Source organism: Schistocerca piceifrons, chromosome 3 (genome assembly GCF_021461385.2).
Source record: "Schistocerca piceifrons isolate TAMUIC-IGC-003096 chromosome 3, iqSchPice1.1, whole genome shotgun sequence".
NCBI classification, from domain to species: Eukaryota; Metazoa; Arthropoda; class Insecta; order Orthoptera; family Acrididae; genus Schistocerca; species Schistocerca piceifrons.
Genome location: NC_060140.1, coordinates 824,970,153 through 824,995,515, shown reverse-complemented (window position 1 = coordinate 824,995,515; position 25,363 = coordinate 824,970,153). Strand labels below are relative to the sequence as shown.

At 38.3% G+C, this 25,363-nt stretch overlaps 1 protein-coding gene across 2 annotated transcripts in view; it reads left to right on the top strand.

Annotated features, from left to right (window-relative positions):
- LOC124788218 (nucleotide exchange factor SIL1) overlaps positions 1-25,363 on the top strand; it is a 112,260-nt gene that overhangs the window by 27,702 nt on the left and 59,195 nt on the right. Inside the window, exons 1-4 of one of the 2 annotated variants that reach the window (XM_047255399.1) lie at positions 2,774-2,915; positions 9,439-9,662; positions 20,373-20,608; positions 22,421-22,736. In XM_047255399.1, coding sequence (XP_047111355.1) covers positions 2,819-2,915; positions 9,439-9,662; positions 20,373-20,608; positions 22,421-22,736 — 873 coding nt within the window. In that variant the 5' untranslated portion in view covers positions 2,774-2,818. Of the gene's footprint in view, positions 1-2,773; positions 2,916-9,438; positions 9,663-20,372; positions 20,609-22,420; positions 22,737-25,363 lie in introns of those variants that run through there. The other variant, XM_047255398.1, reaches the window with a different exon arrangement.

Here is a 25,363-nt window from a genome sequence, read left to right as displayed (position 1 = left end):
AGACTCAGTTTCAACCTCAATAGACATAAGGTTTTTGACAATTGCAATGAATACTCCCTCCTCTGATTTATAATCTGTCTTCTCCATTGTGTGTTCCATGTCTCTCTAAGTACTCTGGTGTGCAAACCTTAAGCACAAAATTAACTTCCACATGTGTCACTGCCAAGTAATGTAGTTCGATGAAACTTGGACTATACATAGAAAGAACTACTACAGTATATTACAGAAGGGAACTGAAACAAATATGCAATGAGACAAACAGAAATGACACTTTCATTCAAAGACAATAATTATACTGAAGTCACTACAATTTACGATAGTTCCCTGAACCACCTTTGTGCAGTCCACATGCAGCTGTGAAGCCTGAGATTGCGTGCCTTGCAATCCTGTTAAAGGTGGTTGCAATTGCACCCAACGTTTGACTTGGATCCCTTCTTGGCTGTTGCACAATACATATATCAGTCATCTGCTACTATAGTTGACTGTGGTCAACCACCTCCTCTCCTTTGGGCAGCAGTGCCTGTCGTTTGGAATGCTCGCCATGCATGTGAAACACTGTTGTGAGAAATGCCAAACTTGTGGAAACACTAGTCACCTTTGTCCTTCTACCAGTTTCTCAATGATTCTTCCTCGTGTGAAATCATCCAGATGTGTTTCCAGGCCAAGTTGTACTGAAGACCACCACCACAGCATGCTGTAATTGTTCACTCATTGACACACACTGTCTTTTCCTGTTTCTTCAACTGCCACATGTTGTGGTGCTACCCCCATATGGTGCTACAGTCACGTTGACTTCACACCATCTGATGTCCAGCTCTTTGTATGACTGGAAGAATGCTGACAACATGCTCCCACAGTTTAATTGGCTTCCACCAAGTAGTTAAATGGTATCAGAAGTTTCATTTAAATGTTAAGTTACTTTACTGAGGTCATCCTTGAGTTTTGCAGAGCAATGTATTTCAGAGTTTTATACTCCAGGTTTTATCCAGTTCATGGTTTTGAGTATGATTTGAGTTTGACAACTTTCTTGTAGGATGGTAAATTCAGGGATTTTGCTCCAAGTGTGAGCATTCATCGGAGGACCTTAAACTGTAGACTAGCCTAAAAAAAAAATGCTTTCCTCATGTACTGTGCTAGCTGAGTAACTTCTTCCTCTGTGTAGTGCATCCCTGATCTATTTAGGAGAACCCCACAGTTCTCTAACCCATAATGCAGGTTCAGAAATCTGCAGCCAAGTAGTCTCTGGTTGAGACCCAGACCAGTACTTCTGCTAGCTGCATGTAGGAACTGAGGGTGACCTCAGAACCCAAGTGACAAGAGTGACTGGTGCCAACATGAGCCACAATTTTCTGAAGACTGCAACCTCCATCCTCAGTAGCTGCAGGTAGGGCCTCATCCGCATTTCGGATGCAGCACTCAAGCAGACATACTGAGCACACATTGGACTTATTTTCAGTACTAAACACTATTTCCCTAAAGTGCTCTGTAATGTGTTCTACATTGAAGCTCTCAATAATGAAAAAACCATTTCCCCCATGCTCCTATTTCTCCATCTTGAAGGAGATGGCTTTTCTCCATTGTTAAGGTGAATGGAATGTCAGACAGAAAGTCCTGACATTCATCATCCGTCTCAAATGATGCGAACTGGTTACAACCTGCAGAGGTCATTGGCAAAACAAGTGACACAAGAGTGTCCCATGCAATGTACTAGTTTCTGCGCTGTTGTTACATGTAGAGGCAGCAGCCTTCAGGTAGTTAACTGTAGCCAACAGCAGCTTCAGCCTGCTTGCTAACTGTGGGCTGTTCTTCCTGCAATCGCATAAAAGCATGCTCCCTGCTAATACTAAAATTTGAAAGAAAACAGTAAATAAATGAACATTAACCCTGTTGTCTTTTAGATGCAAATATGCACTACCAGATGTCTTAAAATTACAAGTGCCAGCTGCTAGAAAGCACTGACCCTATCACTGAACACTGAACAACAAGGAAATACTGACTCAGCTAAGCTGAATATCTTGAACTGTTTTAATACGACAAAGTGACATGTTCTTGCTTGAAAATGACAGGTACAGTTGCTAAACATATCAAAGTTCTTTTTTGAGCATGTAATTGTTTTTGATTGGTCATACCTTTCACTCCAAGAATCTCCATGTAGGTAAACACTGATCACTTTATATTTGCACAAAGATGGTAAATAATAACCACAGCTTGATCTCTGGTGCATATTTCAAACTAATTTTGCTATTTTGTTAACCTAATTGCTAGTTGCACCACAGTGATCAGGAATCCATTCCTGAACAATGTGCTTCCCATCAGCAGTCCCTTCAGTATGATTTTGACCTATGAAAATAATCTTTCAAGACTTTAAAAACTAGTTCGAAAACTGTAACGTTTGCTGATGACACAAGCACAGTAATCAAGGACCGAAATCAAACTTGCCAGAAGCTGCTCAGGTGAGAGCTGAACAGGCATTCAACTGTTTCATTGTATCTATTTTAAGTCTTAATCTCACAAAGATTCATGATGTACAGTTTCGAAGAACCAAGGAAGTCTTGCTTGCGCTAGAAGTTAACATTAATGGTCATACATTAAAGGAAACATGCTGTGTGAAACTCATTAGGCTCCAACTTGAAAGCAATTTAAAATATAGTCAGCACTTACATGTGTATTTCAAATTGTAACACCAGGAAAGACAGAAAATAATGAAATTTTACTTGTTGTTTGCATACAGGGTGTGAAACTTAGTAAACAATGGCACTAACCCAGCTGAGAATTGAGCTGGACCGAGCTTGGGTGACAGATATTGGTGTGTCATACCATGCTGCTTCAACTCGTGCCAGAGTTCGTCAATTGTCGTGAATTGCGATGGTGGCATCCCAGTTTTTTGACAGCCCATGACCAGATGTTTTCAAAAGGTGAGATATCTGGAGAACGTACTGGCCAAGGCAACAGTCCAACACTCACTGCATGAAGGTACATCATGACAGGGGCATCATATAATCTTGCATTATCTTGTTGAAGTATAACTTCCCTGAGACCTCAGAGTTAGGGCGCAATCTTTGGCTGTAAAACATCAGAAATGTAATGGTTGCTGCCCAAGTTATTGGCTGTGGGAACCAGAGGTGATCATGTCGTGTACCTAATGGCTTCCCATAAGGTCATGCAAGGTGCTGAGCATGGTGTGATGATGATGAAGAATGCTATCTGGCAATGGTCATTCTCCTCTGAGCCTCCACACACACTCTTTGTCTATTATGATGCCACACGCACAACTGGGACTCATCTGAGGGGTATGGGGGTGTGGGGGGAACATTGTGCCACTTTTGTGTCCGGTTTTCTCATTGGGTGCACCACCACTATCCCACCATTCTCTGCTGCTGCAGTAAGAGAAGCTGCAACAATGGCCACTTTGCTGATAAACCACGGTGCTCCAGTCGCACTGTCCGTGTGGATACCTGTCTTACTAAAGACTACCTCATTTCCTGACTGGAGGTACTTGACTTGAACATCAGATCCTGCATGGCCAAGTGACCAATAAGTATGTCCTCTTTGGATGCTAGTCATGTAGGACTATTGACATACTGCATAGCACTGACTGTGGCCCTCCTTAACCCACCGATTCCATATTTGCATCACCATCATGGGATACAGACCATTGTGAGCAGCAGTGTCACCAAAAGATAAACTGCAATCTTGACACGGGGCGACCCTATTGCTATTGAATTGCGACACGTGACGGTAGACATTTTTCCTTCTTGTTTGAGACATAAACATGGTCTTCCCATAAATAACCAAATTTCAGATGTGATTTCTGACTGGAAACTACTGCATAACCTTTTATTATATGCAGTAGATGGACTTACTCCTAATTACTTTGTGCAGTTCTGCTGAAACACTAACCATTTGCATATCCAAGTGTGTAGTATGCTTAATACCAGTTTAACATACGTTGCATGCTGCCTTCATGGTGTTGCACTTTTACGACTAGCAATATCAATTAAGTATTTATTCAGTGGAGGGAAGTTCGAAGAATATCATAAAAAGTAGATAGCCATACAGCTTGCAGAGATCTCTGACACGTATTTCTTACATTCACTTTTTAAGTACATTTTCTCCTTAATACTTTTTGTAGCTAACTTTGAAAATCAGTTTCAGTTTAACTGTGATTTGTGCTATCAATATACAAGGTGCAAAAATAATTTTCCAGTAGACTTCACTCATTTATCTAGATTAAAAGTGAAGTTTTGAGGTCTGTTGTAGAGGTATTCAACAAACTTCCATCAAACACAAAGAAAGAAATCAGAATCCCTCCTCCATGCTTTAGGGGGGTGGGGCTTATCAATCTTCTGACTGGTTGCATGTAGCCTTCCTCTAATTATTTTCTGTATTAACAACTTCATCTCAGAGTAACACTTGGGCCTAAAGTCTTTAACTATTTGTTGAATATATTTCAATCATTGTCTTCTTCTACAGTTTTTACCCTCTACAGCTCCCTCAAGTACCAATGAAAGTTATTCCTTGTTGTCTTTAACGCATGTCCTGTCCACCTGTTCCATCTACTTGTCAGTGTTTCCCACATCTCTCTCTCCTCACTGACTCTGCAGACAACCCTCTAATCTTTTATCATATCAGTCCACCAAATTTTCAACACCCTTCTATACCGCATCATCTCAAACGCATCTCTTCACTTCTTTTTTGGTTTTCCCACAGTCTATGAAGGACTTGCATAGAATTCAGTGCTCCAAACATACATTCTCAGAAATGTCTTCTGTACATTAAGGCCAATGTTTGATACCATAGACTCCTTTTGGTCAAGAATGCCCTCTTTGCTTGTGATAGTCTTTTTTTTTTTTATGCCCTCTGTGTATCATCCATCGTGTGTAATTTTGCTTCCAAGGTAGCAGAATTCCTTCACTTCATCTATGTCCTGGCTTCCCATTTTGATATTAAGTTATATAATCACTAATCTCATTTCTGCTATTCTTCATTGCTTTTGTCTTTCTTCAGTTTATTGTTGGCCATATTCTGTGCTCATTGGACTGTTAATTCCACTCAGCAGGCCCTGCAACTCTTCCTCACTTTCACTGAGGATAGCAGTGTCATCAGTAAACCTTATCGTTGATATCCTTTCGTTTTAATTGTGTTTCTAAATCTGTATTTTATTTCTATGATTGCTTCTTTGATGTGCAGACTGAGCAGTAGAGGAGAAATACCTCATCACTGTCTCTCGCCCTTTTTAATCTGATTACTTCATTCTTGGTCTAGTTACCTGTTTGGATAACCATGCATGTTAAAGCGTATATTACCTATTTTTCCGTTCAGCTTACACCAGTTTTCCTGAGAATTCCAAATATCTGGCAGCATTTTAAATTTTTGAATGCTTTTTCTAGGTCATCAAATCCTTGGAAAGTATCTTGATTTTTCCTTAAGTCTTGCATCCATTATCAAATGTAACTTGAGAACTGCCTCTCTCGTGCCTTTACCTTTCCTGACTCCAAGTTGATTGTCATCTAAAAGATCTTCATTATTCTTGGAAGTAACTTGGATGCATGGGCTCTCAAGCTGCTTGTGCAGTAGTTTGTGCACTTGTGTGTCCTTACTGTGGTCAGTATTGTATGGATGATAGTCTTCCAAAAGTATGAAGTCCAGATTCATAGATTCTACCAACCAGCTTGAATAGTCATTTGGTTACCACTTCCCAAGTGATTTTAGAAATTCCAAAGGAATGTTTTGTATGTACCCTACCTTATATCATGACAAGTTGTCCGAGGCTCTGTTAAATTCTGACTCTAACACAGGAGCCCCTGTGTTTTCAATATGACTTCAATATCTTCTTCTCGTCACACCATCAGCCAGTTCCTCCCCCTAGTAGAGGCCGTCATTGTACTCTGTTCACCCATCTGTTCACTCTACCGCGTTTAACAGTGGAATTTCCACTGCACCTTTAATGTAGAAGCTTTTGCGTTTGATTTCACCAAAGGTTGTTTCTAATTTCCTGTGTTAGTCCAGTCATTTGGTAGTTTATGAGGAAAGTTTTCACTAGAAGAAAGTTTTCCAGGAGTTTTAAAAATTGGTGTTTTCATAGATTTCAGTGTTGTAATTTTGAATTTTTCCTTTGTCACCTTGTATCTTTTCTTCATGCCATCATATGGAAAAAAAATGGTGCCCAAAAACATGTTTTTGACAGTATCTACTTTCTCAATCTTTTATGATGAAAATCGATATGTAATAAATGAAACTACAGAAAATTTCTTATAAATTATGCGGTAACCTTTTTTGCAAGAAATGAATACTTAAGCGTAAGAGCATCACAAAGTCTATGCCAACATGTATTCTGGGCAAAAAAACTCATTTCTGTACCATCAGTGAGGTACAGTGGTGCAGTTTTTTTGTGGTATCCCCATCAGGCATAATCCACATGTAATGCAATATTACAAAATGTAATGCTTCCTCCTGTGCTTCCCTATCTTTTTATTTGAACTTCCTTTTTGTTGTTTATTACATTGTGCAACCATTGACATGTTTGAGATGTTCCACAACTGCTTGACCCCAGTCTTCATTATGAATTCTAGTGAGTTCTGAAATGCTGTTTTTCATTGACAATTTATGCACGGTATACACCATATTTGGTCTCCCAATAAGAATACTGTGGTAGTGGATTGCGGTTGTGGATGGGAAAATGAGACACCATTTCCCCTTTGCAAAGATGCAGAGATTAATTTCTCATTATTACAGCATTTTTTACACACATCGTGAACCAGTATCGGACTCAGTCACTCCAAGAGTTTGCCCCAGTTGTCTTTTCTTTGAACACTTGACTTACGAAATGTCTCCAGTTCTTTTTGATTCTCTTCAGTCACCTTACTTCCTGGTAGTGAAATTTATTTTAAAGCAGTTCATTTCCTTAGAAACCATGGCCCTGAAATGCAAATGACACAGTAGAATGATAAACTCATACTGATGATTCAGGCACAGAGTATTTCAGCTCTGTTGGCAGAATTTCGTAGAAGGATGCACCGCAACACTAAGCTACATGTTCCTTGACACATGCAGCTTGTCCCTCTAAACTTGTGACAAGAAAGGTTGTTGCATAAATTACAGGAAATTTTCAATAGTTTAATTTATTACATGACTGTTTCATCATAAAGTGCGTCAGGAATATTGCCAAAAACTGTTTTGGCGCACCATTTTTGCAGTGTTGTAGTATGAGTGGCAAAGATGCAAGGTGGCAAAGTGAAAAATCAAAAACAGCACATCAAAATCTATAAAAATACCAGTTTTCAAAACTATCGGAAAACTTTCCAGGTAACCTGCGTTTTCTGTTAACAACATGGCAAGTTGAAGTGTTCAGTGTAGTGCTGCATGTCAAGTACCAGTGTGTTGTGGAAGGGTCTCTGTATTATAGATATAGATAACTATTTACGTGGAAAAAAAATACCAATTTAACCAAGTAAGTATAAACTGGGAGGAATTTGAAAAGTTCTCAGAATGGAATAGAAAGAAATTACTTCCCTCAGTGAAACGTATTTATTTTTCAATGTAGTCTTCCTGTACACTAGTGCACTTGGCCTAGTAGTATTCAGATGCCTTGATCCTATCTCAAAAATTAGATTCCTCCAGGCCTGCAACTTCGGTTATCAGTTCTTTGTCTAAACAGAATCTCCATCCACTGAGGAAAATTTTTCACTTGGAGAGTAGATGGAAGTTGATGGAGCCAAATTAAGTGAATAAGGTGGTTGTGGCAACAATTCATATCTTAGTTTGTGTTTATCTGCTATGGCAATGACACTTATGTGTGAGCAGGCATTGTCTTGATGAACGATTGTTTCCTTTCTTGCCAAAACTAGGCTTTTTTCATGTATCTTTTGCTGTAGTTGGTCCAAGTGGTTAGCGTATAATTGTCTCATAATTGCTTGATCAGTGGGAAGGCGATCTGTCACCAGGATCCCATTTGCATCTCAGTAAACTGATGCCGTGACCTTTCCAGCCGACTGTATTGCCTTAGCTTTCTTTTTTGGTGGTGAATCAGCATGTACCCACTATTTTGACAGTTGTTTTGTCTATGGAGTGTAATAGCAGTCAGAAACTGACACAAAAAATCTTGGTGGTTGCTCTGAAAATGGGTCAAATACTGTTTTGACATTTCCATTGTAATATATTTCTTATCCTTCATTAAGAGTTGTGGTGGCCATATAGCAGATAATTTTCTTATATTCAACTCCACTGTCAAAATGTTATATGGTCATCCAAATGATATCCCTACAGCTTCAGCAATATCTCACGCTTTGTCGGCAATCCTCCACGACTATTTTATGGAATATTGCAATAATTTCTGGGGTCGTGGTCTATCTAGGCCAACCACTATATGAATCATCATCTAAGCTGTCCCAACCAAATTTAAACTCATTTGTCTACAAGGCAAGAGTTCAATCGAAGGAGCAAAGTACCCCAGTGTGTTCTGAAAATTGGCATGGATTTCCTTTGTTTTCATCCCTTCCTTTACAGAGTACTTAATCACTGCTCAAATCTCTGTTCTCCCCCCCCCCCCTCCCCCCTCCCCCCTCCTTCACAAATCACTACATGGAAACAACAACAAAAGATGTTCACACCAAATATATTTACTCGGAGCATTGATGCATCATATGTTTACTGCTAAGGATGACCTATTGTTACACAGGAACCTTGTCGCACTAGTGCTGACATCTGGTGTTGATTATGCAGAGTTTTTGAGCTGCCTTCATTCTGGTAGGAGATGCACACCAGCTATTCCATGTGATGAAGAAGCAGCAGTCCGTTTTCAAAATAGCAAGCTATCCTTCTAATTAGCTGGCGTAAGCACAAATAGTAAGCGGTGTATATGTTGAGTTTCTTTTCTATGATCTGCCTGCCTTTGTTAGTGTATATCTTAATTCATTCCACACCATAAAATGTTCTTCGTAATGGGATCTATAGAATACTATGAATGAGTGAAAGAATGTGAATCTAAATTTTAAATTTACATCAATAGTTGAAGTATCGTTAAGTTTTTAATTACAAAGTCACACATCCAGATTGCTGAGAACCTTTAAGCAAACATCCTCAACATTAAAGTGCTCACTATATGGCAGGGAATTGTTAAGCAGCTGAAACACTACAATTGTTTCACTTCAGCTGTCAATACTAAATAAAGGTGGAAACTTATAATGTTGGGTTTTTATTCCTAGCACAATGTTTTGTCGTACATGACATTATTTCTTCTTGTTCTTCTTCTTCTCTCTCTCTCTCTCTCTCTCTCTCTCTCTCTCTCTCTCTCTCTCTCTCTCTCTCTCTCTCTCTCTCGCCCAAAAGGAGGACTGTTCTTGTAAATACTTGTCATGTTTCAGAATACACCATTTATCCATCTGCACAATACATATGCCACCAGGTAACTCTTTAGTATTTTATTTTCTTTCATTCCAGGCCAGTCTGTACCAAGTGGGCTTCATGTGAGACTAAATCTGGAGACAGGAGAGACAGAAGCGAAACTTCTTGATCCAAGTGAGAGACCAGGGGCTACTGCTGTTGCACCTGTATATGATGAAGCAGCCAAGGATGAAAACTCCGATATTACCGAAAATAAAGAACGAATTAGGGAGTCTATTTTGAATATAGAAAGTGTTGAAGATTCTATAACAACAGAAGAGGTTATTGTCTATTCTAAAAGTTGTTCTCAATTTTTGATTTTTCATTTAAAGCCATGCTGTCCATCAGTGTGCTCCTCTGACCATTTGCACCAGTTATTTGTTTCTCATATCAGAAAGTCCCAAACATCACTACAGCTATTCTAAAGATATCATGGTTTTGCACCTCTTCCAGTTGTATAATCATTGTTGTGATATTCATGTACCATAGTGTTGTTATGTTCTGTTTTTCTTTCATTCAGTATCATTCATTCTTTGGATACGGCCATAAAAACAAACTCTGTGGTGGCCCATTGTGTCTGTAATTTAAATTTATGCCAGACCAGGGTTCGAACCTGGGTCTCTTGCGAAATGCCATAAGGAATGAGGATAATTGTCAAGGGGCATTACATTAGTAGTTTGCGGATAATTAGAGAATTAGGGTCTGATGGAAAACGTGCTTGGGTAGTGGTGACCACTGTGTCCGGATGGCACATCTGCCTAGTAAGCAGGGGACCTGTGTTTGAATCCCGGCCCAGCACAAATTTTCAACTTTCTTCATTGATTTAAAACAGTACCCATTCATAGACAATATCTGTAATTTCTTTGTGTCTTAATTCATAGTGGCTGCTGGATCAAAATTGTGTCTGTTTCTTTGGATACATCTGCAAGAACAGACAAAACAAATACAAGATACGTTCAAAATGTAAGGAGACTTTCTATTTGTATGAAAAAAAAAAGTTTGGATATTCATCAGTATTCATGTTGTCCCCTTCAAAGTAATCCCCGTCAGGTACAATACACTTGTGCCAATGCTTCTTCCGATCCTTGAAGCACTTCTCATAAGCACTTTTTGCTACAGCCTTGAAAACTTCCAGCAATGCAGCTTTTATTTCCTCAAACATTGAAAATCTTCATCTGTTCATTGGTCTCTTCAGTTTTGGAAACAGGAAAAAGTCACAGGGGACCAAATCCAGTGAATATGGTGGCTGAGGCATGATTGTCGTGTTGTTTTTGGTCAAAAAATCTCATACAAGCGATGATGAATGAGCAGGTGCATTGTAATGATGCAAAAGCAACGAATTGTTTTTCCACAATTCTGGACTTTTTTGCGTATTGCTTCTTGCAAGTGGGGAATAACGTCAAGGTAATACTCTTTATTGGCCGTACAACCTTGAGGCAAAAATTCATGATGCACTACACCATAGTAATTGAAAAAAAAACAGTGAGCAAAACTTTGACATTTGATCAAACTTGCTTTTTTTGGTCTTGGCTCTCCAGGATGCTTCCGTTGGGACAATTGGCCTTTGGTTTCAGCATCATAACCATAAACCCATCTTTTGTCACCAGTTATGACCATTTTTAGCAAAGCAGGATCGTCATTGGCATTGAAATTTCCTGGCAGATTAAAGCTTAAAGCTGTGTGCCGGACCAAGACTCGAACTCGGGACCTATGCCTTTTGCAGGCAAGTGCTCTACCAACTGAGCTACCCAAGCATGACTCATGACCTGTCCTCACAGCTTCAATTCTGCTAGTACCTTGTCTCCTACCTTCCAAACTTCACAGAAGCCCTTCTGCAAACCTTGCAGAACTAGAACTCCTGGAAGAAAGGATATTGCGGAGGTATGGCTTTGCCATAGCCTGATGATGTTTCCAGAATGAGATTTTCACTCTGCAGCGGAGTGTGCACTGATATGAAACATTCTAGCAGATTAAAACTGTGTGCCAGACTGAGACGTGAACTCAGGACCTTTGCCTTTCGCGGACAAGTGCACTACCAACATTGACGTCATTCAAAGAGCTCCTGAGCGGTGCTCATGTGACGGTTCTTCTGATAAAAATTGAGAAGTTTTGGAACAAACTTCACTGACACATGTCTCACACTCAAAACATCTGAAAAAATTGCATGACACTAGCTGACCAATATGCCGACATCCTCAGCAACTTCTCTTATGGTAATTCAATGATTTTCGAAGACAATTTTCTTTACAGCTTCGATGTTATCATCTGTTGTTGATATGATGGGGCATCCAGAGCGAGGTTTGTCGGGACTTAAAGCAGACTCACTGTATGCCACTGTCAACATTTCAAGTGTTTCAGAGCACTTTATTCCATTTTTCACACAAAACTTGATGCAAATTCTTTGCTCCTTCTTAAAAAAAAAATCGAAAATCACCGAGCACACTAAAATACTTCTAACCTTTCTATCTGTCAAAAACAAACAAAATATGCTGTACTCTTAAAACTGTGTACATATATTCGGGATATGTGTGCTAACATAACAAAGAAAAGAAAAGAAAAATAGGTAATCGAATGTATGTTGCCCACGCAATTTGAAAAGTCACGTTACTTTTCAAACAGCCCTCATGTATATACACATTTGTTTTATGACAGAGTTGTTACGATGCATTTCAGTTTTCATTGAAAAGCACTTTTTATTGTAAATGGTACATACAGTGTGTAGAGCTGTTTCCTTTTTTCTGGCTACTGCTTTGAAGGCATTTTTATCTAGCCCATTAGCTGTAATCCATTGTCCAGATATTGACGGATAGACCCACATTTTCTGTACCTGGTGTTTAATTAGCGTGTATTGACCTTGATATCTGACATTATTTCTGCTTTTCCAAAACATAGTTGTAAACCCGTTATTCTGCTACATCTTTCAGTACATGAATTTGTTCGTTTGCCATTTCAAAATCTTCTGTCATTATGGCTGCATCATCCACATAAACTAAACAGCCTATTCCCACACCATTCTTCTCAGTCCAAATGCCCGAAAAGTATACACAAGTTCTGAAGTTTTAATTCCTTGCGCCGTTTTTGTATTATTTTTTAAACACATAATTGAAAAAGAATGGCAAGTCTCCATCTCTTGGGCAACCTCCTGTTATGAGTGCAAGGAGTTTACAGAAACATCCTTGAAATTTTACTGTGGACTTTGTGTTAGTCAGTAGAAAGAGAACCACTGCTCAGAATGATGTCAAAGTTGAACAACATGTTTTTGGCACAGGAGGAAACATCATGGAACAAAAACATAATTGAACAAAATTTTACCAATAATGGAACTGTAAGTGTCTTAATGTAAATGGGGATGGCTACAAATCGGGGATGAATCACAGTATAACAGCTGTGGTCTGAGTTGCACTTTACCCCGCTCCAACTGTTCAGTGTGCATGACTGCACGAGTTCGGCAGTCAACAGTTGTTAGTTAGGTTAGCCCCATCCACTAAGGCAAGATTGTACCACAACAGATGGGAAAAAATGGTTTTCAACTGTCATGAGACTGAAAACTGCATAAAAAGCAAAATGAGATCAGTTTTTAATTACCCCGGGACCAAAAACTGCATAAAAGGCAAAACAACGTTGATTGTTAATGGTACTGTGACCAAAAACTAGAGAAAAAGCAAAAATATATCGGTTTCTAATTGTTGTGAGACTGATGCAACACATGTACATTAAGCTGTCCATTGTTTCCTGTCACAACTGGAAATCAAGAAACAGCATGTTCCACAGCAGATCGAAGGGTCTCGGGGGTCACATTCAGAATGTGTTGTACAAGGCGTGCTTCAATTCAGCTACATTCATAGTTGGAGCACTGAACATGATCTGGGTGGCCAGGCTGCAAGGAAATGATGGCTGTTAAATCTAGCATTTCCAAAAATGTCTCTGCAGCAGCCACTTCATTGGCTATGCAATGTGCAGAGGAGAGCCATCTTGCATAAAAATGCAGAGATCCATGCTGTTGAAGGGTTGGAATGACATTGCTGTGCAAACAACATTCGTAGCATTTACCAGGACCAAGAACCGCAGGACTCATCTCCTTAAAAAAAAAAAGTGTCCCTATAATAAACAATGCTGTCAACCTGCACCACACAGTCACCTATGCAGAGAGAAGTGGTACTGGTTGAGATGTGTACGAATACCCATGTTTTGCAATTCTGCATATTGACATGTTCTTGGTGATGGAAATGGGCTTCGTCTGTCCACAACATACTCCATTGCCATTCATTGTCCACTTCCATGTGAGCAAGAAATTCCGGAGTGAACATTTGTCTTGCTGGCAGGTCAGCAGGAAGCAGCTCCTTGGTTGATTGTGTATGGATAGCAATGCAGAATTTTTCGCAGGATTTTATGCACCAAGCTCGCAAGCATGTCCAATGTTCAGGCAGTTTCCTGTGGACTACATGTTTGTGCACCACCACTTGACCCCTCCTGCAGTGCTGTGGCCACGTATTTGACAGACATGGATCAACTGCTTTCCTCATTCTCCCACACTGTACTTCAGAAGAACCTATCATTTCGAATTTTGTAATCATTTTCTCCAGACCCTAGCAGATGTCAGACCAATGCCTATTTTCATGCCCTTGAGTGTCCAGAACTTCTGCAGGACTACTCGCACACAGCCACTGTTCTTGTAAAGAGTGTTACCAGCATCATGCGATCCTTCATGGAGACAGTCAGATTGGGCATCTAGGATGCAAACTGAGCAACAAATGTGTGCTGTATGTCTGTTGGTGCACATATTCTGACACTTAAAGTGTCATCAGTTGGTGAAATTTTCATTACATTTTTTTTGGTCCATGGTGTTTCTCCTTTCATCAATAATATGCGTTTTTCTAATTTGATGTCATTCAGAACAGTAGTTCCCTTTTTGCAGCATTAAGTAACTGGAACATTAATTATGAATACAATTTAGTAGTGTAGTAATTTCAGAAGAGCATTTCAGCCTTGGTCAACTATGTATACTTTCCTGAATCATCACACAACTGTTATTCTGTATTTGAAGTACTGAGAGAGTACCTCAAGGTAGGCCTAATCTTTGATGATTTTTGTTAATGTGTTTTCATTTTGCTACATATTCATTGATATTATATATATATTCTTGAAAGTGACTTCACTGTCCTACCTCAATTTCTGAATTCTGATAGTTTCTTCTTCACATATGTGGGAAGCACCAGTTACAGACAACTAGTGAAGAGACATAATATTTCTTTGGTCGACCAGCAGAATAGTGTTTACTGGTTTATTCTTTGTGAGTTTCTTCAGTTAGTTCTTTATTTGTCTGTTTGTCAAGTGATAATATTCTGTTGTAACCAGTAAAAAAAATACACTGTTATTATACTGTATACTATAAGTGTGTGTTTTGTAGACTATGCTATGAGCAATACCTATAAAATGGTGACCCCAAAAGCAAAAAAGAAAACAGCAAATTGAAGCATAGCGCAAAGTGAGATGGTGACTTCATGTGATGGTGATGGTTGAGACCGGATGGAAAAACAACTTTTATGCTTACAGGAGGAGCTAGACAAAGACAAAGGAACTGGGAAGTCCAGCATGTCCGCCAAACTGATGATGAAAACTTAAATGCCAAAGTTCCTGCTGGAGAAGCCCATACTTTAGTTTGCAATGTTAGAGCTAGTATTTATGCAGAACAGTGTCACAAATGACTATACAAAGTTAGCAGTGGCAGTTAATAGCGTAGAGGCTCGAGCAGTGGAGACAGTATTGGATGTCATTTTGAAGTCTCCTACACACAATCAGTATCAGCATTTGAGACATGTTGATCCAGCACATGGGGAAATCTTCAGACCAATGGATGCAGCAGGTTCTACAGTCAGAATAAATTAGCGACGATGCTTTCCGAATTCTGGTGGCACCTCCGGCATACTGTGAAGGAGGCAGCAATGTCAGATGAGATGCTGCTGCATTTGTGGCTCATGCAGCTGCCGCCGTCAGTGAAAATGGCTTTAGTCACTTGTGGGCAGGATGACATTAGTTCTGTTGTGCCAATCGCTGACAAAGTACACCGGAAGTGGGGCAGACAGTTGCCTTAGCAATAACACAGGTAGCTGACAGCCGCAACCCAGCAGAAGCCATGGTTATATGACAGGAGCCAAGAAAGTCTGTCAATGAGCAGCTCCACATTCTAAAGCTACTGTTGGGCGCAATGCAGAAACAATTATCAGTGCTGGAATCGGACAGACGAGACAGCATGCAGAGTGGTAAAGTAGGGAGACATTCGCCTGGTTAAAACAAGCAAAGGCTGTAGGGACAAGAGGCAGAGTATGTTGGTAAAGGCAATACTTCCATCCACATGCAGACACCTGAGCAAGCTCCCCCACTCATGTTGTCCCATCGCTTGTAAGTGACGGACAGAAAGTCAGATTGATGTTACCTGATTGATGGGCATCGCCACTGCACCTTGTTAGGAAGAGAGATGACAAATGGAGGCCCAGTGGGGATTATTGGACGTTGAATGCATGAACACTACTGAACCGCTATCCCATACTTAACTTGCAAGATTTTATGAGCGCCTTTCGGACTATTTGAACACATCTGCATGCCATATCGACTGAAAAATACTGCCTAGATATGGCAAAGATTTGTAGATGTAGTGTGAAAGCCAGTATAGCATTCACAATCTGTCTGTGTGGGAACCCCCAGTCAGTTAGTTCTCAGTTTATCAGTTGTCAAGTGATAATTTGCTGTTGTATTCAGTAAAATAAATGGTTACTGCATGGTGTCCTGTGAGTGTCTGTTTTGTAAATTGTGCTGTGAGCAATACCTATACATCTTTACCATTTTTAATGCGACAACTGAAGTAATTAAGTTATTTAACTAGTTTAAATACTTCATCATGCAGTTTTCGTGCTCATGGGGTGTTTTTACCTTAAAAATCATAGTTTAAGTTTTTCATTTTGGTACCTGCAAATGATATTTTTTTTGCATATTCTGCGCAATGAGTAAATTCTTTTTTGTAAATTGTCATCTCTTTCTGCCAAAAATGTCAGATTGTTTCTGTATAAGGGGCATGTTTAAAATTGTGCTAGTCTTTCAAAACACCTGTGCCAAATTGAGCTTTCCATTTTTTTTAATGCATAATCCAGGTACGTTTTAAGACTGTTCGTCATACACTGCACCCTTGCATGACCACCTTTGTTTTTTTTTTCAATATAAGCTGAATTAATTTATCATTTTTGTTTTTTTCAACTTAAGCTGAATTAATTTACCATTTAAATCTTTAAATCTTCATACAGGCTTCTCAGGGCATCTGTAAGATGTAAACAACAACCTCTTATTTCCATTATATTTAACAGTTTTTTCTTCTATTAAAATTATTTACAGCTTTTATGTAGATTATGAAGCTAGATGATTTTCTTCTGTTAATTTCTCATCATATTTAATTTTTTTGTTACCACAAACACTACAGTTGCTACTGCAGACTTTCTCTAAGTAAAGCCCATTTCTTCATCACATAGCAGACATTTGGATATAATTTACAGTACATTATTCAAATTTGTGGCATGTAATTTGCATGCAGTATCCAGCAGAATTATCCACCCATAATTTTCACAGTTCTTATCACAATTACTATGGCTTGTTGCCATACTTCGGCACTGTTAGTTTTCCAGCACATGGTAACATAATTGCAACACTCTGAGATGAGAGATCAAACCATAGCAGGTTAAAAGTTCCTTATTTATGCCATTTATAATAACATATTCGTTTTTAATATTAGCCATCATATACAGTAGAGGAAGCAGTTTTTAAATCAGTATTTATTTATTTATTTAAGAAGCAGCCACTTGACTGTATGCTAAATAAATATAACTCGGGTACTGAGTGCTGCAGGTTTTGAATCTGCGCCAGACGGCATGGACCACGATTACCACTAGAGGTCTCTGCAGCCATCGCACCATAAGCCATGGCTGTGCACGCTTCTGGCCCGTGTATAATGTGAGGGCGCCACTGTGGAGCATGTGGTCCCAGCAGCCAGTAGCGATGTACCCTATCCTGCCTATCACTTAGCCAGGCAGTCTGATATTCGCATGAGTCTCTCGATATCTTGCTTGCAGACATCGTGTTTACTTTGCTTATTTCCGTGTCCGAGTGGATGTTGTTGATTTCGTGAGGTTTTCTCTTGTGACCCCATTGCTTCTTGTGTGTTGCTGTTCTTGGTGTCTTGCTCAGTCATCTGTCATTGTGTGTGTCCACCCTTTTCCGTTCGCCCATCTTGTTTGTTCGCGGGCCGCTCCTGTTCGGTCCCGCTGCACTTTCATTCATGGCCACCCCACGACTGGAATGGTCGCATTTACAACAATAACGATTCACATGTTCCTGTTTTTTAAGGCTTTTTTGACTTCTGTTAGCACTTCCATGTCAAGAGTGTCAGTTGCTTTCATGCCCCGTTTACACATTTCACATAGAACTTCGCATTACAGTATTGAGTTTGCTTTACAAGACCCTAATAGTCTTATCACTTCTTTAAGCAATTTTACAGTTAGCGTTGCACATTCCATAAAAGAAACATACCTCACAGGCAAACAAAGCACATAAGAACAAAACACAACAATTATGTTTAATACCTCATTGTTATTCACAGCTGACTGATAAACAGCAGCTGAAGTAGTAGAGTGATATGTCAACTGTGGACAGAATAGAAGATGGGACCAAACTTGTGCTCTGATCACAAATTGATTGTTGCTATGGTAGCTGTCCTGAAAACAACTGAAGCTGTTAAACCTGCTGCAAAATGAAAGTCATTTCTTGTGGCAGACCCCATATTTATTTTGGCATATCTATCTGTTTTGTATTATAACCTGCAGTATGCCATTTCAAGGTAATGGCACAGTGAAGATTTATCACAAAACTCATCCTCATCACTAAATGTCATTTAATGATGCATCAACAATATAAGCCTTCATGAGAGACTTTCTACATCTTACCATTGTTAATGTATCCTGGGACTTTCTTAAGAATGCTATACAAGTATGTTTTGCAATATTCAAAGTTATTTATATTTCTGTCTGATTAGAAAGTGACTGAAATAAATATTTGGCTGTTTATTTCTGAATATGTGGTAACTTCTGAGTGTGTGGTTAGGTGGGGACTTAAGAACAACTTAAATAACCATGGGTGAAACAAGCAGCTTATTCTTCATTGTCACAAATATTTTGCTGTTTATTTCAGAATACATGGTGATTTCTGAGTGTGTAGTTAGGCAGGAATCTAAGAGTACAGCTTAAATTGCTGCAAGTTAGGTGAGCTGCAATGACATGTGCAAGGTGAAACATGTCTTAAGCCACTTCAGTTTGGAGCGGATGGATATTATAGGTTTAACATCTTGTGCAAACAATTAACTGTCAGTCACTTTGTTATTCTAATCGATGCAGCGTATAATGACCTTGTCTTCAGTAGTACATTAAAGCCTAATCTTCATTTCACCGTTCTTCACCATCATTGCCTTTTTTATTTTTTATTTTAACTGTGCAAGTTTGTTGTCCAATCTCTTTTGGGACATGCCTGTGTCACATGTCTTCACTGAGCAAAAATACTTTATAAGCCTCTTTTCATGTTTTTCCTTTTTGTATCACTCCTCCTTTTGCATATTGAATACCTCCAATATTACAAAGTAGTGATCAGATGCTGTAACACATCATCAAGATACTTATGTGTCTCTTGCTTCTCCATCCATTTTCCTGCTGATAATATAGTCCATAAGGGACATATATTGTGGGATATTGCATTTCTGAAAAAATGAGTTAGTTATTTTCAATCCATTGAAAGTCAAAAACGTTCTTGATACTTTTCCATTCTCATTAATAGTATGTCCTCCCATTCTTCTGCTATGTGTTGAATTGATAACTTTCCAATTAGTGCACTCTTATCTCAGAATGAAATTACCTATGACTATTATTTTATTTACTTAGCATTTGTTGAAGTACATTATAGACAACTTTGGATTCTTCTGCTTTATTTTTTTCAGCTGCACAAAACATAATCATTATTAGGCTCCTTCCATGCTCTTTTCATGTCAGTGGTAGTGTAAACTGGTACAGCCTTTTATTTTATTTTCCCACTTCATGTATATATGCTTCATTACCCTGTTACTTACTCTTCGTGTTATACTGTCAAGAAATATTCCCATAAATATTTGTCCCCTTGGCTTTTCTTCTTGTTATGGAAATTGTTACTACATTAGTTGGCTTCAATATTAGTTAGAAATCCAGAATCACCAGTGATTCTTCATGGTTTATTTATCTTCTGCGAGATCCTTCTGATATTGCCAAGACAGAGTATTGTAAGTAGTTTTAATGTCCCTGGACGATTTAAAAACCTCAAATTCCAGTTACAATTCATACTCTTGACAGAGGTAGAGCATTTCCTCTGACTACCAAATATTGAGTAAAGCAATAATAATTCTCCAGAGCCCTGTTCGCTAAGCAGAGTACACTGATAGTTGGTCACATGGATTCTGGGCAATGGGTTTTGTGTTCACATCACCACCCTACTAGTACTCCTACAGTTTTTCTGTTGTGCACATTGTTCTCTGCACTGAAACTGGGCATAGCTATCAGACTGTTCATATTGCTTATTCACTTGTACATTTTTACAGCTTTTTTAATCTTCCGTCGTGCATGGTGTTCTCCAATCTGAGATCAGGTGTGGGTATCAAACTATTCAGGTTGCTTATTCACTTGCTTTTATCAGAACAGTACTAACAAGAAGGTTTCATTGCTGTTAACTGTTTACAAATAACTGACAAAAAAATTTTGATCAGCTGCACCTGATGGAAAACTAGATTCTATAATTTTTGTTCTATGCTCCTGTGCAGAATTTTTAAACAGCACTTTTTGGCAAGAAATTTAGGGGTAAATTTTATTTTATGAAGTAGATATCAGTGTGATAGCAACATTCCGACAAAACAATTAGTGGATAACATTTATTTGCAGGACATTGAACGAGTGCGGAAGAGATTTAGATCCTATGATGAATTGAAAAAGAAATTTGAAGAATTAAATTTGAATATAAAAACTGATCTAGAATTATTGAATGAGTTGCTTGCAAAGTTCAGAGCAAGTGAACTGAAAGAGGATGAGGGTGAAGATGAATTAATAGCCATTTTGACTGATCTAGAATATATGGTGCACCAAGTGGACAATGCAAAGGAGTTTGTTCAAGCAGGAGGGTGAGTACTTACTCTAAATTGGATAAAATTTCACTGAATTTTTTAATGAATTAATAGAAATCTATAATTTAAATTAAATAGTTTAAGAAATATTCTTAAATAACAATAAGAATTAGTTTTTGGTTAGATTATCTCTATCAATCTCTGTGCTTTCAGTGTGACACTTCTACCTGGTAAAAAGTATGAGCACATTATTGCAGTAAATAAATTATAGTATGCAATAAATTTTTATAAAGATGGCAGAGGGAGCAACGATGATGTGCTGTCTGCACAAATGGATATTGAAAAAGGATCTTTAAAAAATGAAGATCAAAGCAGTTCACTGAAATTGAATTGTTCATTTACTCTTGATTTAACTTTCTGCAGACTGTTTTCCTTTTTTCCTTTGTTACACATGGTCCCAAGAAGTGATAGCCTTGTTGTAACTTCTGCTTAAATGGCTGAAACTGAATAAAAATTATTTTAAAGTATGAAGATAAGTGTTCTGTCACCCACCAAGTTTATTTATCAGCAAAATTCTACATGTGTGTACAATCAATGTTTGAAGGTTAACGAATCTAAGGACTCCGGAAGCACAAGTCACTGATGAAGCAGTGCCGTGTGATGTACAGCTGTGACCAGCATATTCATGTGAATCATGAATAAGGTGTTATTTCATAAAAAGCTTAACATTTGCTTGAAACATTAGATGTTCATGAACAAATTATTTAAAGAGTAATATTTCCCAAAATAGAAGTTGCTGTGTTGTCTTCCCTTGTCACTGGTGTGCAAATGTGGTGTTTCAGTGAAGCGATTAAAACACAGGTACGAAGCACAGATTTGAAAAAGGCTGCATCTTTTTCGTTGTATCCAGACTGCAGTAATCCAGTATCAGAAACCACAGCAATCACATTATCAAATGATCCAAAAGGAATATCATCTTCATAATCAAATCTGCGCCACACACATGTTAAGCTGCTCATTATCTCAGTACAGAAAATTAGTTGTTGATACTAAAATGAAGGCATATGATGAAATACTGATCATGTGGCATGACCTGTGGTTTGTCAATTTGAAAATTACTTGTGCTTCTGTAGGTTTTAAAAACATTAACGTTCTAACATCGATTGGACATGAATGCCCTATTTTTGCAGGTAAATAACTTTGATGGGTAGTAGAATACACATACATATCTGTATTTTGAAATCATTTTTATTTCATTTTAGCTTCTTGAGCTTGGATATTCCATTGTAAGACTTCTTGCTTCAGCATAAGAGTTAATTCTAAGATTATCATCAACGCCATTGTTCCATGTCTATTGACAGGCTAGTAATGCTATATGTGTTACGGTTTTTTCTATAACTGTACCTCTGTCTCTCTATTAGCAAACTGTAAAAGTTTTATGTATAGACATTGATTATTCGCAGGATTCTTGGAATAAGGAGTAGTGGAGTGCATTTGTGTGGGGATAAAATCTGTTGGTTTTGATTTCTTATGGTTAGCACCTGTCATTATTGTTGACTTTTATCTAATGTAGTTCTGCTGCAGTAAACCGTAAACATCAGATGTTTATAAAGATGCATATTTACATATGAATATGCATAGTAAAAAGTGATTCCATCAATAATAATAATAAACTAATTACATTTCATTTATTTTAGTCACAGATCTGGTAGAGCAGAAGAATAACCATCTGAAATAAATAATAAATCGAGCATATCATAATGAGCAAAGAAGTGCGATTATTTTTTTGTTTGTGTGTGTGTGTGTGTGTTTTTTTTTTTATTATTCCACAGAAATGATCACATGGCGAAACCTTCCCTTTGTTTTTAGGATTTTGGAGATACTGCCATTGCTGAATGCCACCTCTCCGCGACTACGTTCAGTCGCAGCACACTTATTGGGCTCAGCAGCGCAGAGCAATCCTAGAGTGCAGATTGCTCTGCTAGAGGCAGGTGCACTTCCAGCACTCGTTCGTGCTGTTGCACTAGACACAGATCCCACAGTTCGTTCTCGTGCACTGTTTGCCTTATCTTGCCTTATTCGCAATTTTCCAATTGCTCAGGCACAGTTTGTAACTGAAGGAGGTTTGTCAGGCCTTGCAGAATTGTTTGCTGGTGGTGATAGCCATGACAAACTAAAACTCCAGGTATGTTTTGTAAATGTTAAAAACAGAAAAGTCATTGTTACAGAATTATTTTATCCTGGACCATGTAATCATAGTTGGTCTCCAGAAAGTAATACACCTTTTACAATCACAATATAACTAGTAAAAATATTTTATATCACAACTATATAACTTGTATTGCTTCTCTAGATAATCCTCAGTAAATTCAAACACTAGCTGTATTGTGTAGTAAGGGTCTCTTTTTATCCCTGCTTTATATTCATGCCTTCTCCATTGCCAGATGATTGAGAAAGGCAGTGACCACTTATTTCAGCTCTTCATCACTGTGAAATATTGTTCATTGGGAAAATCTTACAATTTTATGAAACTGTGATAAGCAAGAAGCCAAATCAAAGTTATAGTGTTGGTGACCAAAAATTTCTGAGTTGAAACTGTTGGGAGAAATTGCAATTTCACTTGTGGTGAGGCATTTTCATAGAAGAGCACATTGACAATTCTGAACTGCCATCACAATCTGCATAGAGCTTCACTGAATATGTTAGTTTAAGATTAAAAAAAAGATAAGGAATAAACCATTTTGCTTCAGAAATGATTCCATGTATTTTGGTACTGAATCTTTATCTTTTGTGATCTGATTAGAGAAGAAGCATAACTGACATTTGCTCAGATGTACACAATTAAGACCACAGTTTTTATTTCTTGTTGCAGTTTGCATCAGTATTAAGATTTTTTTATTCAAGCAAATTCCCAAAACATTTAAAGATACAACTACTCACTTACTTTTATGCTCATCAGTATATTGTTGTGGTCTTCTGTACAAAGACTGGTTCAGTGCAGTTCTCCACATTGCTCTGTTACATGCCAACCTCTTCATTTCTGCAAATAACTAGTACAGTCTACATCCATTTGAACCTGATTATTTTGTTCAAATATTCTGTCCCTCTACAATCCCGCTCCCTCCTGCTTTTCTCCATAGCTTGATGTGTCAAGACTTCTTCTATCAACTGATCCTTTCTCTTAGTCAAGTTGTGCCATAAAATTTCTTTTCTCTCCAGTTCCTCATAAGTTATTCTATTAACCCTTTTAATCTTCAGCATTCTTCTGAACCACCACATTTCAGTGCTTCTATTTTCTTCGTGTCTGAACTATTTATCATCTGCATTTCACTTCTGTGCAACGCTCCACTCCACTGGTTCAGGTAAAAAAAAATTGATTTTCAGTTTTCATCATATTTCGATAGATTTAGGTTATATTTAAGTACTCTGAAAAGGATTTTGCTGAATTTTTTTTTTCGAGTATTTAAAGAGCATTTTCCTACAGTGTGTGTTTGTGCCATGCACACTTTTCTGTCACCCACTGTCAACCAACACACTGTCAACTCTAAGCCATGTGGAGATGCCATTATTCGCAAAATAGAATGTGCAGGCCATGTTCAAAAGTGTTTGGGAACAAGGTTGAGAAAACTAACGGTTGATATGAGAGGAAAAACCTTAGAAGATGGAAAATTGTTGACCGGACAGGGTTGGTTAACTAAAACTTAAATAGAAAACTTGCAGGTATACTGTGAGCAGGCAATTAGGAGGGATAAAGAAAATCTGGAGGCAATGAAGAGAGATATTTGGGCCATATTCTTCCATAAGTCCTCAACTGATGATAAGACATGTCGTGGATTGTGTCCATCAGGAGAAAATTTGTGGTGCAAATACAATAGGGCTCAGGCAACTGGAGAGTCTTATTCTCACCAGCATTCTCTTCCTGCTGCTGTTATTACAGCAATTAAACCCATTTTCAGACACTTGGCTGCATGGGCAGACACAGAACCCAAATGAATGTTTCAACAGCATAATTTGGAACTGCCTTCCTAAAACTGCATTTGTAGGCGGGCATACAATGAAACTAGGAGTTAATGATGCTGATATTACATTCAGTTGTGGTAATATTGAAAAGTGTTGTGTACTGAAAAAGCTAATCCTGGTGAAAGTATGATCACTGGGCTGCAACATTGCAATAAAATGAGGATAGCCAATGCAGACAGGTCTGCATCTAATATGGCCAAGAAAGCAAGACAAACATCCAGGAAGGTGAAAAAGAAACTGGAAGACCTGCTAAAGGCCAAAGAAGGGCCATCATATGCAACAGGAGAGTTTTAATTAACTGTAAGTAACAAATTTTAAAAGTTTTTTCTTTAAAGTCAATTTCCCGCAAACTAAAATTTTCAGTACATATGCCCCATTATATCAGAAACTATCATAGATAAATGAATGAAATTTTCAGAGACTCTGGTCTACATTCATGAATAGTCCCCCATTAGGAAGTTCACAAAAAAAAATTTTCTGAAGGAAAAATCTTAATATTTTTTGTTAATTTAAAAAAGTATTTTTTAAAAACTATAAAATGGATAAAGTAGATTTTAGTACAGCTGACTCTATTAGCACCATGTAACATACAGTAAAAATATTACGGGCCTGCATCAAATAGTTTTTTCAGAAATGGGTCAAATACTGCCTAAATTAACATGGGTTAGATAGGCAGGGTGTGGTCCCCTTAAGGTAACCCCAAAGAAGAAATTGCAAGGGGTTAAGTCACATGACCTGGTTGGTTGCCATTACACAAGATGTGGCAATCTGGTAACTGCTCCTGGAGCAATT